This window comes from Pinus tabuliformis, chromosome 1_1 (genome assembly GCF_031772625.1).
Source record: "Pinus tabuliformis cultivar Carrire ecotype Pingquan chromosome 1_1, CPIR1, whole genome shotgun sequence".
Taxonomy (NCBI): Eukaryota; Viridiplantae; Streptophyta; class Pinopsida; order Pinales; family Pinaceae; genus Pinus; species Pinus tabuliformis.
Genome location: NC_142297.1, coordinates 155944633 through 155957489, shown reverse-complemented (window position 1 = coordinate 155957489; position 12857 = coordinate 155944633). Strand labels below are relative to the sequence as shown.

General features: G+C 36.7%; 2 protein-coding genes across 2 annotated transcripts in view; both read right to left on the bottom strand.

The window, feature by feature from the left end:
* The window catches only part of LOC149212071 (uncharacterized), an 84145-nt gene extending 78524 nt beyond the window's left edge, over positions 1-5621 (bottom strand). The window contains exons 1-3 of the mRNA XM_089393105.1: positions 5474-5621; positions 5225-5366; positions 4977-5096 (exon numbers count right to left, since the gene is read on the bottom strand). Coding sequence (XP_089249231.1) covers positions 4977-5096; positions 5225-5366; positions 5474-5621 — 410 coding nt within the window. The remainder of the gene's footprint in view (positions 1-4976; positions 5097-5224; positions 5367-5473) is intronic.
* LOC149212070 (agamous-like MADS-box protein AGL19) overlaps positions 1-12857 on the bottom strand; it is a 244178-nt gene that overhangs the window by 222163 nt on the left and 9158 nt on the right. The window lies entirely within an intron of this gene.

Genomic DNA, 12857 nt, shown 5'->3' with positions numbered 1-12857 from the left:
TAAAAATGGATCATGATAGCCTTAAATACTTTTTAGAACAAAGATTATCCTCTAAAAAGCAACAAAAGTGGGTCACAAAGATGTTGGGTTATGACTTTGAAATCATCTACAAAAAAGGGAAGCAAAATGTGGTGGTAGATGCACTCTCAAGAAAGGATGAGGATGTGGAAGAATTGTTGTGAGCCATTTCTATTATCCAACCAGATTGGATAAAGGAAGCAAGGGAGGAATGGAAGAATGACGAAGAAATGTGGGCACTTATTCAAAAGTTACAACAAGACTCCAGTACTTCTGATACATTTAGCTGGCAAAATGATTCGTTATGGTACAAAGATCGTTTATACCTATGTAAGAATTCCCAGCTAAAACAAAAGATTCTTATAGAATTGCACACTTCTCCCTTAGGAGGGCACTCAGGATTTTTAAAAACTTACCACAGGGTTAAGAAGGAATTTTTTTGGGAGGGCCTTAAATCAGAGATTCAAAATTTTGTGGCGGAATGTTTGGTTTGCCAACAAAATAAAGTTGAAACAATTAAGACACCGGGTCTATTACAACCTTTATCCATTCCAAGCCAACATTGGGAGGAGGTTTCAATGAATTTTATCACAGGTTTACCCAAGTTTGAGGGAAAGAGTGTCATCATGGTGGTAGTTGACAAACTTACCAAGTATGCACACTTTTGTGCATTATCACATCCATTTAAAGCCACTACAGTTTCTACTGCATTTATGGAAACAATTCAAAAGCTACATGGAAACCCAAAGATTATTGTAAGTGACAGAGATCCCATTTTCACTGGAAATTTTTGGACAGAATTATTTTCTTGTCTTGGTATTCAGTTAGCTCATAGCTCATCTTATCATCCTCAATCTGATGGGCAAACTGAGATAGTAAACAAATGTTTGGAAGGATATCTTCGTTGCTTTGTATCTAATAAACAGACACAATGGGTCAAATGGTTGCCTCTGGCTAAATGGTGGTATAACACTTCCTTCCATACAACAACAAAAATGACCACATTTATGGCACTTTATAGATATCAACCACCATCCATCACATCATATTTAAGAGAAAATTCTAAGGTTCAAGCAGTGGAACATCACATCGAACATCAACAACAAGTCCTCCAACTCTTAAAAGATAACCTCGTGTTGGCACAGAATAGAATGAAACAACAGGCAGATCAGCATTGCAGCAAAAGAAGTTTTGATGTAGGTGATTGCGTATTACTACGGCTACAACCATATAACAAAATGTCCCTCAAGCAAGCTAAGAAGAATAATAAATTATCACCAAAGTATTATGGTCCGTACAAGGTGTTGCAAAAGATTGGTACTATGGCATACAAATTGGAGCTTCCTTCAGCTTCTCGATTGCACCCAGTTTTCCATGTTTCATGTTTAAACAAGGTTATAGGCGACAAGCTCCCAGTTCAAACAATATTGCCAGAACTTGATGAGGAAGGAAAAATTATATTGGAACCAGAAGCAATCACAGAAACAAGAACTCAACAGTTACGAAATCGATCAATTTCGGAGTATCTTATCAAGTGGAAGAACTTATCTGCTGAAGATTCCACATGGGGGGATGAAAATTTTATATAGAAGCATCCAGAACTACTCAAGCATTGAGGACAACACTTTTTTGAAGGAGAGGAGCATGTTGGGTCAATATAATACTAGTGATTACCCCATTACTATTGTAGTTGTATCCCTTATTAATATTGTTGTGCCCCTATTGTCCTCATATTGTTATCACTGTGCCCCATAGAATCCCTCTATTGTTATTTTTGTGGCTTTATATTATTATTGTTACGTCTGCTGGGTTATATTGTGACTCCTTAGACTCCTATATATAGAAAGGAGGTTTTGTCATTTGAATCATCCAAGAATTGTTCATTTGTGTAATGTAAAGGAGGTGCCCCCTCGAAGAGGATGAATTCTAAGGCGTTGATCTCTCTTTTCTATCTTTTTGTGCGCTGGTTTCATAACACACTCTCACACTTAAAGGTCGAGTTAAACTATGGTGTCATACCTTACCATAAGCTTCTATTCATTCATTTGAACAACTCTTCAAGGATATTCACCAAGCATTTGACAAGTATGATTATCGAAATGTGTATTACAAGATTAATTAGCTTAGAATGAAATCCGATCAAGCATTAGAGGATTTTTTTGTCTCAGTTGCTTCACCTTTGCTATGAATTTTCTGACAAAGATGTGGATTGGGATTTTATAAAAGAAAATTTTCATTAATTAGTTTGGATTGATATGGAACCATCTAAATCTGAATATTTTGCAAGTCTCCTAGCTTATCTAGTCTCGAGACACTTAAAATTTCAAAGGAGGAATCTACATTCCCTTTTGTTCCTTCCCCCCTCCCCCATCCTTCATTACCAAATAAATTGGTCTCTTTTGCTGATGTTGGAGTTGGGAATATCGAATTGTTGATAACTTGATCCATTTATCCTACCTTCATATCCTTCTCGTGATCAGGATCCTATCAAGAAGAAATTTGATTTTTTTGATAAATCCATGGAGCCTTGGCTGAAGATTGATCCGTTAATCTCTCCAAATGACATTGATGTGGATAATTTAAATCTAGAATCTGATATGATTGAAAGTATTTCTTATTCTAGAGATACCTTTTATCCTCTCTCATTTACACCTCATGACACCCTATACCACGATTCACATAATCAATCTACTACACTAGTAATTACTCCAGATACTCTTGATTCTCAATATATTGGTTCACATGGTAATCAAGTACAACATGGTAACATTTCACTGGTAGAGCTTCAAAAGAATGAATACTCCTTTAATATCGCCTCTCTTTTTCAAATTCCTCTATGTCAATATGATGTTTTTGCATTCTTTGCTAATCAAAAATCTCAACATCTCGGTGTTCAATCAAGTGAGATTGAATTCCTTAACCAAAATGAAGCCTTGGACAACCATCACCCTGAAAATGATGACTCCATTACTATATATGGTTATGAATTCCCAAGTACATTGGATGATCTTTTTTTTTTCACGAGACTTCAATTTTCAAAGCTTTGATCTCGAATTCAATCTAATCATATAAGAATTTCTCACAGGAATGTCTTCCCCAACTCACCAGCCCTTGTGTCGAAATTTGTATGGTGAATCAACTAATATATAAGGTTCTTCTAATTTTCATTCTGATGAATTAAATTTGAAGTTCACGCAAGGTGATAAGCTTTCCCATGATGGAGAAGATGATGTGGTAATCATTGCAAACTTCTCTTACAATTTGGGTAATCTATTTGGTATGTGGATACATCTGATGAAATTATTGATTCTAAAAGCGGCCATCTGATGAAAAATGATTCTTTTGAAACAATTGATGATATTTGTATTCACAAAAATGCTAATCTGACTATGCCCTCAAAATTCAATCATTCAACATTTGAACGTTAAGGGACCTTTTAGGAAGTCGGGGCACTTCAATTTTAGTTGATGGTTATGTCAAAGTCTCGAAATCCTGATGAGATCTCTTAAATAGGTCAAATTAGAATTCTCTCGTATAATGTTTTCTCAGCATTATTACATTGGATCTAAGCTCACTCCCGAAGGACTTCCAACGTTTTCAAGTTAATCTTCATTAGAGAACTTTTGAGTTCTAAAATGGGCCTCCTAAGAAAAATGTACAACCAAAATAAAATTTTTAAAAACCAATATGATTCAAGATGATGATGTCAACCATGGGGGATGATTCACCCTTTTTGGGGTAAAAAAGTAAAAAGATTAAAAGCTAATAAAATAATAAAATTAAATTTTCAACTTGTATTTTCAACTTATCTCCCTGAGTTTTTACTCAAATTTTGAGTGGGAACACTCGTTAGATGTAGAATTTTATTCCTCATCCAAGGAGTACCCATGTTGCATACTTTCGATGCACCCTTCTATACGAAAAATGAGAACTACATGAAAAAACGTGATTGCAATCACATTTTTTCATGTATTTCTCATTTTTCGTATAGCAAGGTCCATTGAAAATATGCAACATGGGTACTCCTTGGATAAGGAATCAAATTATGCATCTAACAAGCATTCCCGGTCGAAATTTGAGTAAACCCATAAGGAGATAAGTTGAAAATACGAGTTGAAAAATTAGTTTTCCTTTTTTTCCCTCTAAAATTTGATGATGTAATCTAATCTTATTTTATTATTTCCACTATTATTTTATAATTTCCTTAGGAGGCCCATTTTAGCAGTGTTGATAATATCGGTATCGGGAAATATCGGCGAGGGTCCAAAAAATATCTTATCGGCAATATCGGGGAAAATATCGGCAAAATATCGACAAATATCGGCAAGCATAAAAAATGCATAATATATTCATTTTTTTCAGATTTTTAAACATATAAAGCAATAACAACATGAAATAAACACATTGGCACATAAATATGAAGAAAACGCTGATATATATGATGTCAAATAGAAATGATATATCAAAGGCGATACCAAATCCTGCTGATCCCTGATAATTGTCCATTCAAGGACTCAAATGTGGAGAACCAATACAAAATAACATCACATATATAAAAGTATCTCATCATCATGAGTTACATGTAGCATAACAAATAAAACTAGCAGCTATCTATCTATTGCCCTCTCCCCCTTTTACGGGAAAACATGATGGGCTGTTTGCCAGGCCTGCCCCTAGTAGTAGAAGGCCCTGACCCTGCCTCTACACCTAATGTCAAATAATGAGTGCTAGGCATGGAGCTATGCTCTCCTATATCTATAGCAGATGGTGTTGATGTTGATGCTCCCGCAACGTCCTCCTCCTCCTGCTCCTCCTGCTCCTCCTCAAAGTGCTGCTGCTCCTCTGACTCCGAGTCCTCCTCTTGCTGCCCCTGCTCTAATGGATCATCTGCCACGGGCTCTAACCATGAAGGTGACTCCTCCAATATGGGCTCCTCAGACTCCACCCTCCACGGAGACAATACATCAATATTGTCTAAAGAAATGGCATCTGGATCCATTGGTGATTCTATTTGCCTCACTCGAAGTCGGATGTTGTAATGCACATACACCAAATCGTTGAGGCGTGCGAACTCCAACCTGTAAGAGTGTCAAAAAAAGTAATGAGTCTTGACTCTTGACTCTTGACACTTGAAGGTCATAAATTAAAAATTAAAAATTACAATAAGTGTAATTGCTCAACTGAAGGCTTGAGTTCAAAGTTATACCTGTTGCGCTTTTTGGCGTGTATTTTCTCAAATACACTCCAATTGCGCTCACACCCTGAAGAGCTACATGTTTGACTCAAGATTCGTATAGCCAATTTTTGCAAATTTGGTGCCCTTGCACCATAGCTTCGCCACCAAATATCTACAACAAAATAATGAAATAAAAAATTCAAAAACTTAAAAGTTAAAACATAAATTATAATTAAATTCAAATTTCTAATTTCTAATGAGTGATGACTTGTCACTTACGTGGCATGAAGAGGGCCCTTTCCCTAATGGCATCATCAAAGCCAAATAGGCCAACACAATCCTGATAACACTGTACCTCGCGATTGATTTTGCTACGAAGCTCAGGATCAGGTACCATCCTCTGAATACAGGAATGGAGCCCTTCCATCACCTCGCCATCAAAATCAAAGTTGCATTTGTATGAAAATGCGGGGTTGAGGAAGAGTGCTGCTGCATGAATGGGTCGATGAAGCATCCCTGTCCACCGACTATCAATCACATCCCATAACATCATCTGCCTATCAAGGCCAGCAGAACCCTTGTTTTCATAATAGGAACGAATGGCCTCCTTGGCCCTATCCTTGCCCTCATACAAATAAGGCATTGCAGGCTTCTCTCCATCCACCAATCTAAGAACCTTTACTATAGGTTCGCTAACTGCACATGCTTCTTCTACTCCATGCCAAAATGTCTCAGAGTACACCATTTTTGCAATGGCTTTCCCATCAGGTCTCCTGTTGTATCTACAATTACGCCAATCATCAGACACAAACATTTGCTTCAACTCGAACTGACATCGAAGCAAAGACTGAAGAGTAATAAAGGTTGTGGCAAAACGTGTGATGGCAGGACGCCGCAACTCCTTGTTTCTAGTGAACCTCCTCATAAGGCTAAGAACAAAAGCATGGTTATAAATAAACTTGGGGATGCTCCTAGCCATATCAACTGCCTCCTTGATGAAGGAGAGTTTCCCCATATCCTCAAGCAACAAATCAAGACAATGCGCTGCACATGGAGTCCAGAACAATGTGGGATGCCTCTCCATAAGCATTCTGCCGGCAGACACATAATTAGCTGCATTGTCTGTTATGACTTGCACCACATTCTGCACACCAATCTCCCGAATGAACCCATCTAACAACTCACATATCGTTGCTGCATCTTTGATATGTTCTGATGCATCCAACGATTTAATAAACATGGTACCTTTAGGACAATGTACCAAGAAATTTAGAAGGGTCCTACCCTTCCTATCTGTCCAACCATCAGACATCACTGTGCATCCAGTGACTTCCCATGTCTTTTTCAACTCCGCCAATCTAGAGTTGATGTCCTGTTTTTCTGCTTGAAGAATTGGCCCCCGCAACTCCTCATATGTGGCACTTTTGTACCCTGGGCCCACAATAGCAATAGCATCACACATTGGCTGCCAAAATGGATCGGTTTTCGTGATGCTGAGAGGTAAGTCGCTCCAAAAAATACACCTCCCCATGACTCTATCTGCTTCTTGCTTCTCCTTTTTTTTAACAAGCGATTTTATGCCAGGTTGTGCTCCAGCGCCTGTTCGTGGAACAAAAAATGATGACCTCGCACTCACACTAGCAGTAGTATGTGATGGTGTGCCAGTTGTGGAGCCCCTCCCACTAGGGCCACTAGGCCCACTACCCTCAACACCAAAATCAGGAGAAGATATCCCGAAAGATCTACCTGCACGTTCAGCTTTGTTTCTTTCTGCCTCTTCCTTCTTTCTGTCCTTTTCTTCAATTGCCTCAAGAGCTTTTTGTATAAGCTCCGGACTAGAAACTGTACAAAGCCCAACATCATGTCCACTGAGTCTAGCAAGATGGTATTTCAGTCGTGTAATCCCACATGTCATCTTGTCCCCACACAATTTGCATGTAAGATATGCACGATTTGTCCCACCATCAGGGCTCCCATACTCCCAAAATGGGTCCAAGGCTTTTGGCATATTTGTATTTTGTAGTGGGCTAACTCAAACGGAAACCTAGAGCACCAAAAAAAATTTGGAATTAGTAACTTAATAAGTAATACGAAATTTTCAAATTACAAATAACCACATCATTTTACAAAACAGTTTTAACTTGACTGTTGAATAGAAGTGTAATACAAGTTGACTGTTGAATAGAAGTGTAATACAAGTTGACTGTTGAATACTCTTGAACAAAAGAGTATGAACATGTTGTAACGTGAGGTATCCAAATGGCAAATGAAACACATAGCAAATTGGCACGGAATGAGAACAATTTCTTTCAGAATTATGCCAAGCATGGGAAAAATATATAACTGTTATAACTTATAACTTATACCACTGCTGTAGGTGCATAATGCATTATTAGACTTCATAAGTTCATAGCAGTGAGCACAGAGAAAGTTACATCTTTAACCAGCAAGGCAGGGTGCAATCTTTGAAGAAGAAGGCAGCACCTTTTGAGCTGATGGAGGGAGGATCATTAATAGCAAGGATCAAAGCCATTGTGGAAATAATTTTAGCAATGTACTTGACTGCCTTTCAAGACAACAAAGCTTGTTTATATTGATGTTACCACCAAATCATGGATTTGTTTCTTTTTCAACCTAGAAACATTTTTTTCCCCTAAATAGGGACAACTCTATGGCACTAGATTTGGGGAGCATGGGAAATGGTCATGTTTGAGTTAATAGGTGGAGTTGAGGGAGGTATTGGTCATCCTACCTTGCACCCAAGATTGGGTGCAATGATGTATGTGGTTATCGAGAAGCTTATGTTCAAAATAATTGTGTAAGGCTGTAAGCAACTGTGGAATTGGTGAGTTACTCGATCATCCCTTTTGTTGTGTAACTACTAGTCATTTGTGCATTTTTTTTGAGAAAATACTACATTTATACAACAAATAATCATGTACGAACAGGAAGCAGCTATCTTATTGCATCCATCCCACATGTTGGAGTTGTGAAGAAAGGTCACATTGTTGAGGGGTTTACAAACTTTGTTAACAAATATCATTTAAATTTCTTCAACTATCCTTCATATTGTTGATCAATGTGTACTTCAATCCATGATGTCCTTCAAATGTTAACAATTTATTCTAAAACTTGCACATTATTTTACTTCCCTTTATTCCAAATAGCTGGTGCAACAACAAGACACTATGGCAATTAGTAAGGTGGATGCAATTGAATCACCAATTAAAATAACATTCATGAGCTATCTTTTTATCACTATAAACTTCTAAAGTCCTAAACAAACTAGGTATGTAGTTTCTCAACGTTCATTCATACAGAAAAGGAAATCAGAAATCATATAGTAAATGCAAGCTAACAACAACTGTTCATCGTACAGCAATTTATGTTGAAGCAAGAAGACTAGTGAAAAGTGACATTTCTTCTATATGTATGTGCAGCATTTGGTGCAATGAGGATTTATATTTTGATTGGAAGGTCGGATTGAAGGGGTAGGACACAAATATATTCCGGAACACCATCTATGCAAAAGGAAACCTTAAAGACAACTTCAAGTATTGTCTTGTAATCGCAGCGTATTTTTGTGACTTCAAACTTGTCTGTTGATTGCTCCTGTCCGGTGGAAGTGGTTCATGTTTGTGGTTCAATGCAAACCCTTGCAGTTTGAAATCAAATCAAAAACCAAGCAAATGATTGTAGGGAACCGGAAGAATGAAAATCGAGTTTGTCTTACAGTTCTTGGCACTTGCAGCTTAGAAATCTTCGTTGTTGATGGCGTATTGGCTTCAAACCCTCCTTGGCAGCAACCGCATTGGACTTCCAGCGCTCAGAAAAAACCAAAATGACTTAAAAAAACCAAAAATCGAATTATATAGCCCGCGCGGAATGTTTTCAGGGTCGCCGGCGATATTTTAGGTCGTCGCGCGATATTTTCCAATATATCGCCGAAATATCGTAAATCTCGCGCGATTTTCAAAACTCGAAAATATCGCGATATTTGGTCGGCGATATTTCGGCTCGCCGAAAATATCGCGATATTTCCGAATATCGCCGATATCTCGGCGATATTATCAACACTGCATTTTAGACCTCAAAATTCCCCTAATGATTAATCCTCGAGATAGACTAAAAATTCTTGTTTAGCTAATTTTTCTTTCTGCAAATCCCTTGCATCTAACCCAATATTGGAATGCATATCTTTCCCAAACGTACATAGATTTGAAGCTTATCATTCTAATTATCGAGACAAAGGTTATCATCAAATGAAAGAATCCTCCCCGTCGAACTCCTCCATGAATGATCAACTTATGATTTTTCTTGTGTATGTTATGAAGTTAATAATTTTTTTGGCACAATCAATTCTTTTGAGTATCATTCAATACTTCAATAATTTAGTGGATCAAAATCCCCATGTTGATATGGATACTAGATTTGATTTGACATATCCTTCTAACCTTTTGTCAGCATGTTATTCTAATTGGTTTCCTAGATTTGCAATGCCGGCAATTGTTTCTAATTTGCTAAGCTTTAATATCATTAGTCTAATATGGAATAGGATACAAAGGGAAGTGATTGAGAATCAAAAATATTGTATGTCAAGCCACCAATACGATCATAACACTAGGTCTAACAAATATCATTCAAATTATCGTTTTCCCACTAGTATATCTGATGATAGTTGTTTTACATTGATTGATCTTGTTGAACCCATTGATATTTATGATTTATCATTTCACTGTCTAGATGCTTGTCAAATAGTTGAGGCACTTCAGCCTTTGCTAATGATTATGTCAAGTCCTCAATTTTTCGACAAGGTTTCTAAATGAGATCATGTTGTCTTTTCTTTGCAAGATTCTACCCATGATTCAAATGCGTTGACTAAAACTTCATCTTTCCAAGAGTTTCGGGATTTTCAAAAGGATTGTTTTTGAATTCCATGATCAAATCTATGATTGGATGGACACATAATACTTGGCAAGTTTTGTCGTTAATAATAAGTTTCAATCTTTCTTAATGTTCGCTAAGAATGATAACATGGATGCAGGTACATTCACAAGAAGATTTTTAGGCTTGTATGAATTTTATTCTAATCGAAAAGGTAAGAATGAGACTGGTTAACATTAATTGTTATGGCACATCTTTTTGCTAGTAGGAAAGAACTTCAATTTCTTGTGCAAATTATTCATGATCATATCTGTATTTCTGCACATTGCTTTATACTGGTACTAATTGCCGCATCTTTGTACTTGTAGGTCAGAAGCATTTTATATTGTTCTATTGGAAATTTCATTTCACTTATCCCTGAACTTATAGTTGGTTAGATTAGGAGTATGTCTAACTCCATTTAGATTCTCTTTTCATTGCATCGACCTTGAATTTTGGTCCATGTCTAGTCTTTACATTTTCTTTGTTTTTTGTTTTGCAAGATTTTTTTTAATTTTAGTTTTACACTTGTTTCATTTTCCTACTTTATCTTTTTTTGTTGTGTCATGTCTTTTCTTTTGAATTTTGTTTAATAAGACCATGTCTGAAAATTTCTCTTATCTAACTAAAAATATAATGTAGTGAAGCTTTGAAAGGGCTTTGTGACACAACTCAACCGTTGGTTAATTTTTGGTACCTCTTCTTTGCTTGGGTTTGATATCTTTAAGGTCTATGATGTTTGAATGGAAAATATGATTCATTCAAACAAAAAGCTACAAGAAAAACCATGATGCCCATATCTATTTTAGGATCTCCATTCCTTGACTCGATGTTATAATTGAATGGTGTTTTTCCTACTGATCTAATTATGTAGAGAATGGGAAGGAGAAAATTAAGAGCGAGAATATTAATTTCAATGGTATATAATAATCTTTGAAGGAATAACCGCTCTTGGTCTCAATAAGTCAATATCCCTCTTCCACCTTGGTGATATAAACAATGATAAAATGTTGATGAGCATATTGAAAATAAAATAAAGGTTGAATGAAGAGAAAGGCTTGTTGTGCAGAGACGTGAAGCAAGCAACTTCGCTAGGGTACTGAACATGCTTGCTGGAAGCGAAGCAATGCTTGTGTTCCTAAAGTGACTCTGTTGAGGTACTGAACAAGCCTATGGGCATCAGAGAAATACCAGAGATAGAATTAAAACATTGATCATCTTAAAATTGCAAATATATACTATCCTTTTCCTATACCAAAATAATTGAAATATGGTAAGCCTTGTAAATGAGTTCAAACGAGAAAGGGAAAAGGAGAGACTATATTTATAACCCGGATAAACGGGTAATCTGAGGCATTCCACTTGGTGAATCAATGCTTCCTAAAAGACTAGACTCCGTGGTTAAAGGAATACATAAACGTAGAAGTCGGAGTTCATCCAGTGTGTTGCCAAGTGTTGTCGTTATGACAAACACCTTACAAAATTTTACCTACACTTGAATTTTAGATTCTCCTTGTGATCTTAAGGTCTTTCCTTCCAAGATGATCATAGTCGCTTCATGGTCAGTAGACGATTTGATAAGTTCTCAAGCCTTCTTCTAATATTCTAACTATTGAAGTCACTTTCTTAAACATTCTTAGCTTTTGATGCATTCACTAGCTCACCTCTTCCTGGCAAGCCTAGCAGTCCAAGTCTTTGTCCTTCTTCCATTCATCCCTTTCCTCGTTTATCCAATCGGTTGGATCATAGAAATAGCACAAAACAATGCTTCCACATCCTCATCTTTTCTTGAGAGTGCATCTGCAACCAAAATTTTCTTCCCTTTTCTATAGATAATGTCAAAGTCATAACCCAACATATTTGTGACCCATTTTTTCTATTCTTCTAAAGATAATATTTGGTCTCAAAAATATTTAAGACTATCATGATCCATTTTTACCTTGAAGTGTCTTCCCATTGGGTAAGGTCGCCATTTCTTAAGTGCATATAATATTACCAACATTTCCTTCTCATAAATAGCTTGCTTGAGATGTAGCCATAAAAATACCCAATCACTTACATCAAAAAATTTTTCACTACGATGTTGATTTACCTGCTTTTTCATTCGATTCTGCACCAAAGTGGTGTTATCCTTTAAAATTTGGAGAACTTGTTGTTGATACTCGATGTGATCTTTCACTGCTTGAACCTTTTTCTTCTTGATATGTCCTTCTATCTTGAGAGTTTGACGAGTGGTAATTTCTTCCAATGCTTTACAAGATATGGCCAGATTCATTTCTTGATGCTCGATGTGATCTTTCACTTCTTGAACATTTTTCTTCTTGATATGTCCTTCTATCTTGATAGTTTGAGGAGTGGTAATTCCGGCCAATGCATTACAAGATATGGTTGGATTCATTTCTTCTTTCTTGATGTGATCTTTCACTTCTTAAACCTTTTTTTTCTTGATATGTCCTTCTATCTTGAGAGTTTGAGGAGTGGTAATTCTTTCCAATGCTTTACAAGATATGGTCGGATTCATTTCTTCTTTCTCTGGGGTTGGGTCCTAGCATATATCCTCTTCTTTTGATGTTTCCTGATCCTTTTCTTCCTCCTCTTCATACTCTATGTAAAATAATTTCTTCTCAACACATTTATGACCTTTAGTGCATTTGCTATCACAATTTTAACAAAGCCCTTTTTCTCTTTTTTCTTCCAATTGTTGTGGTGTAAACCTTGTAGGTTGTGGAAGGATAGGAGG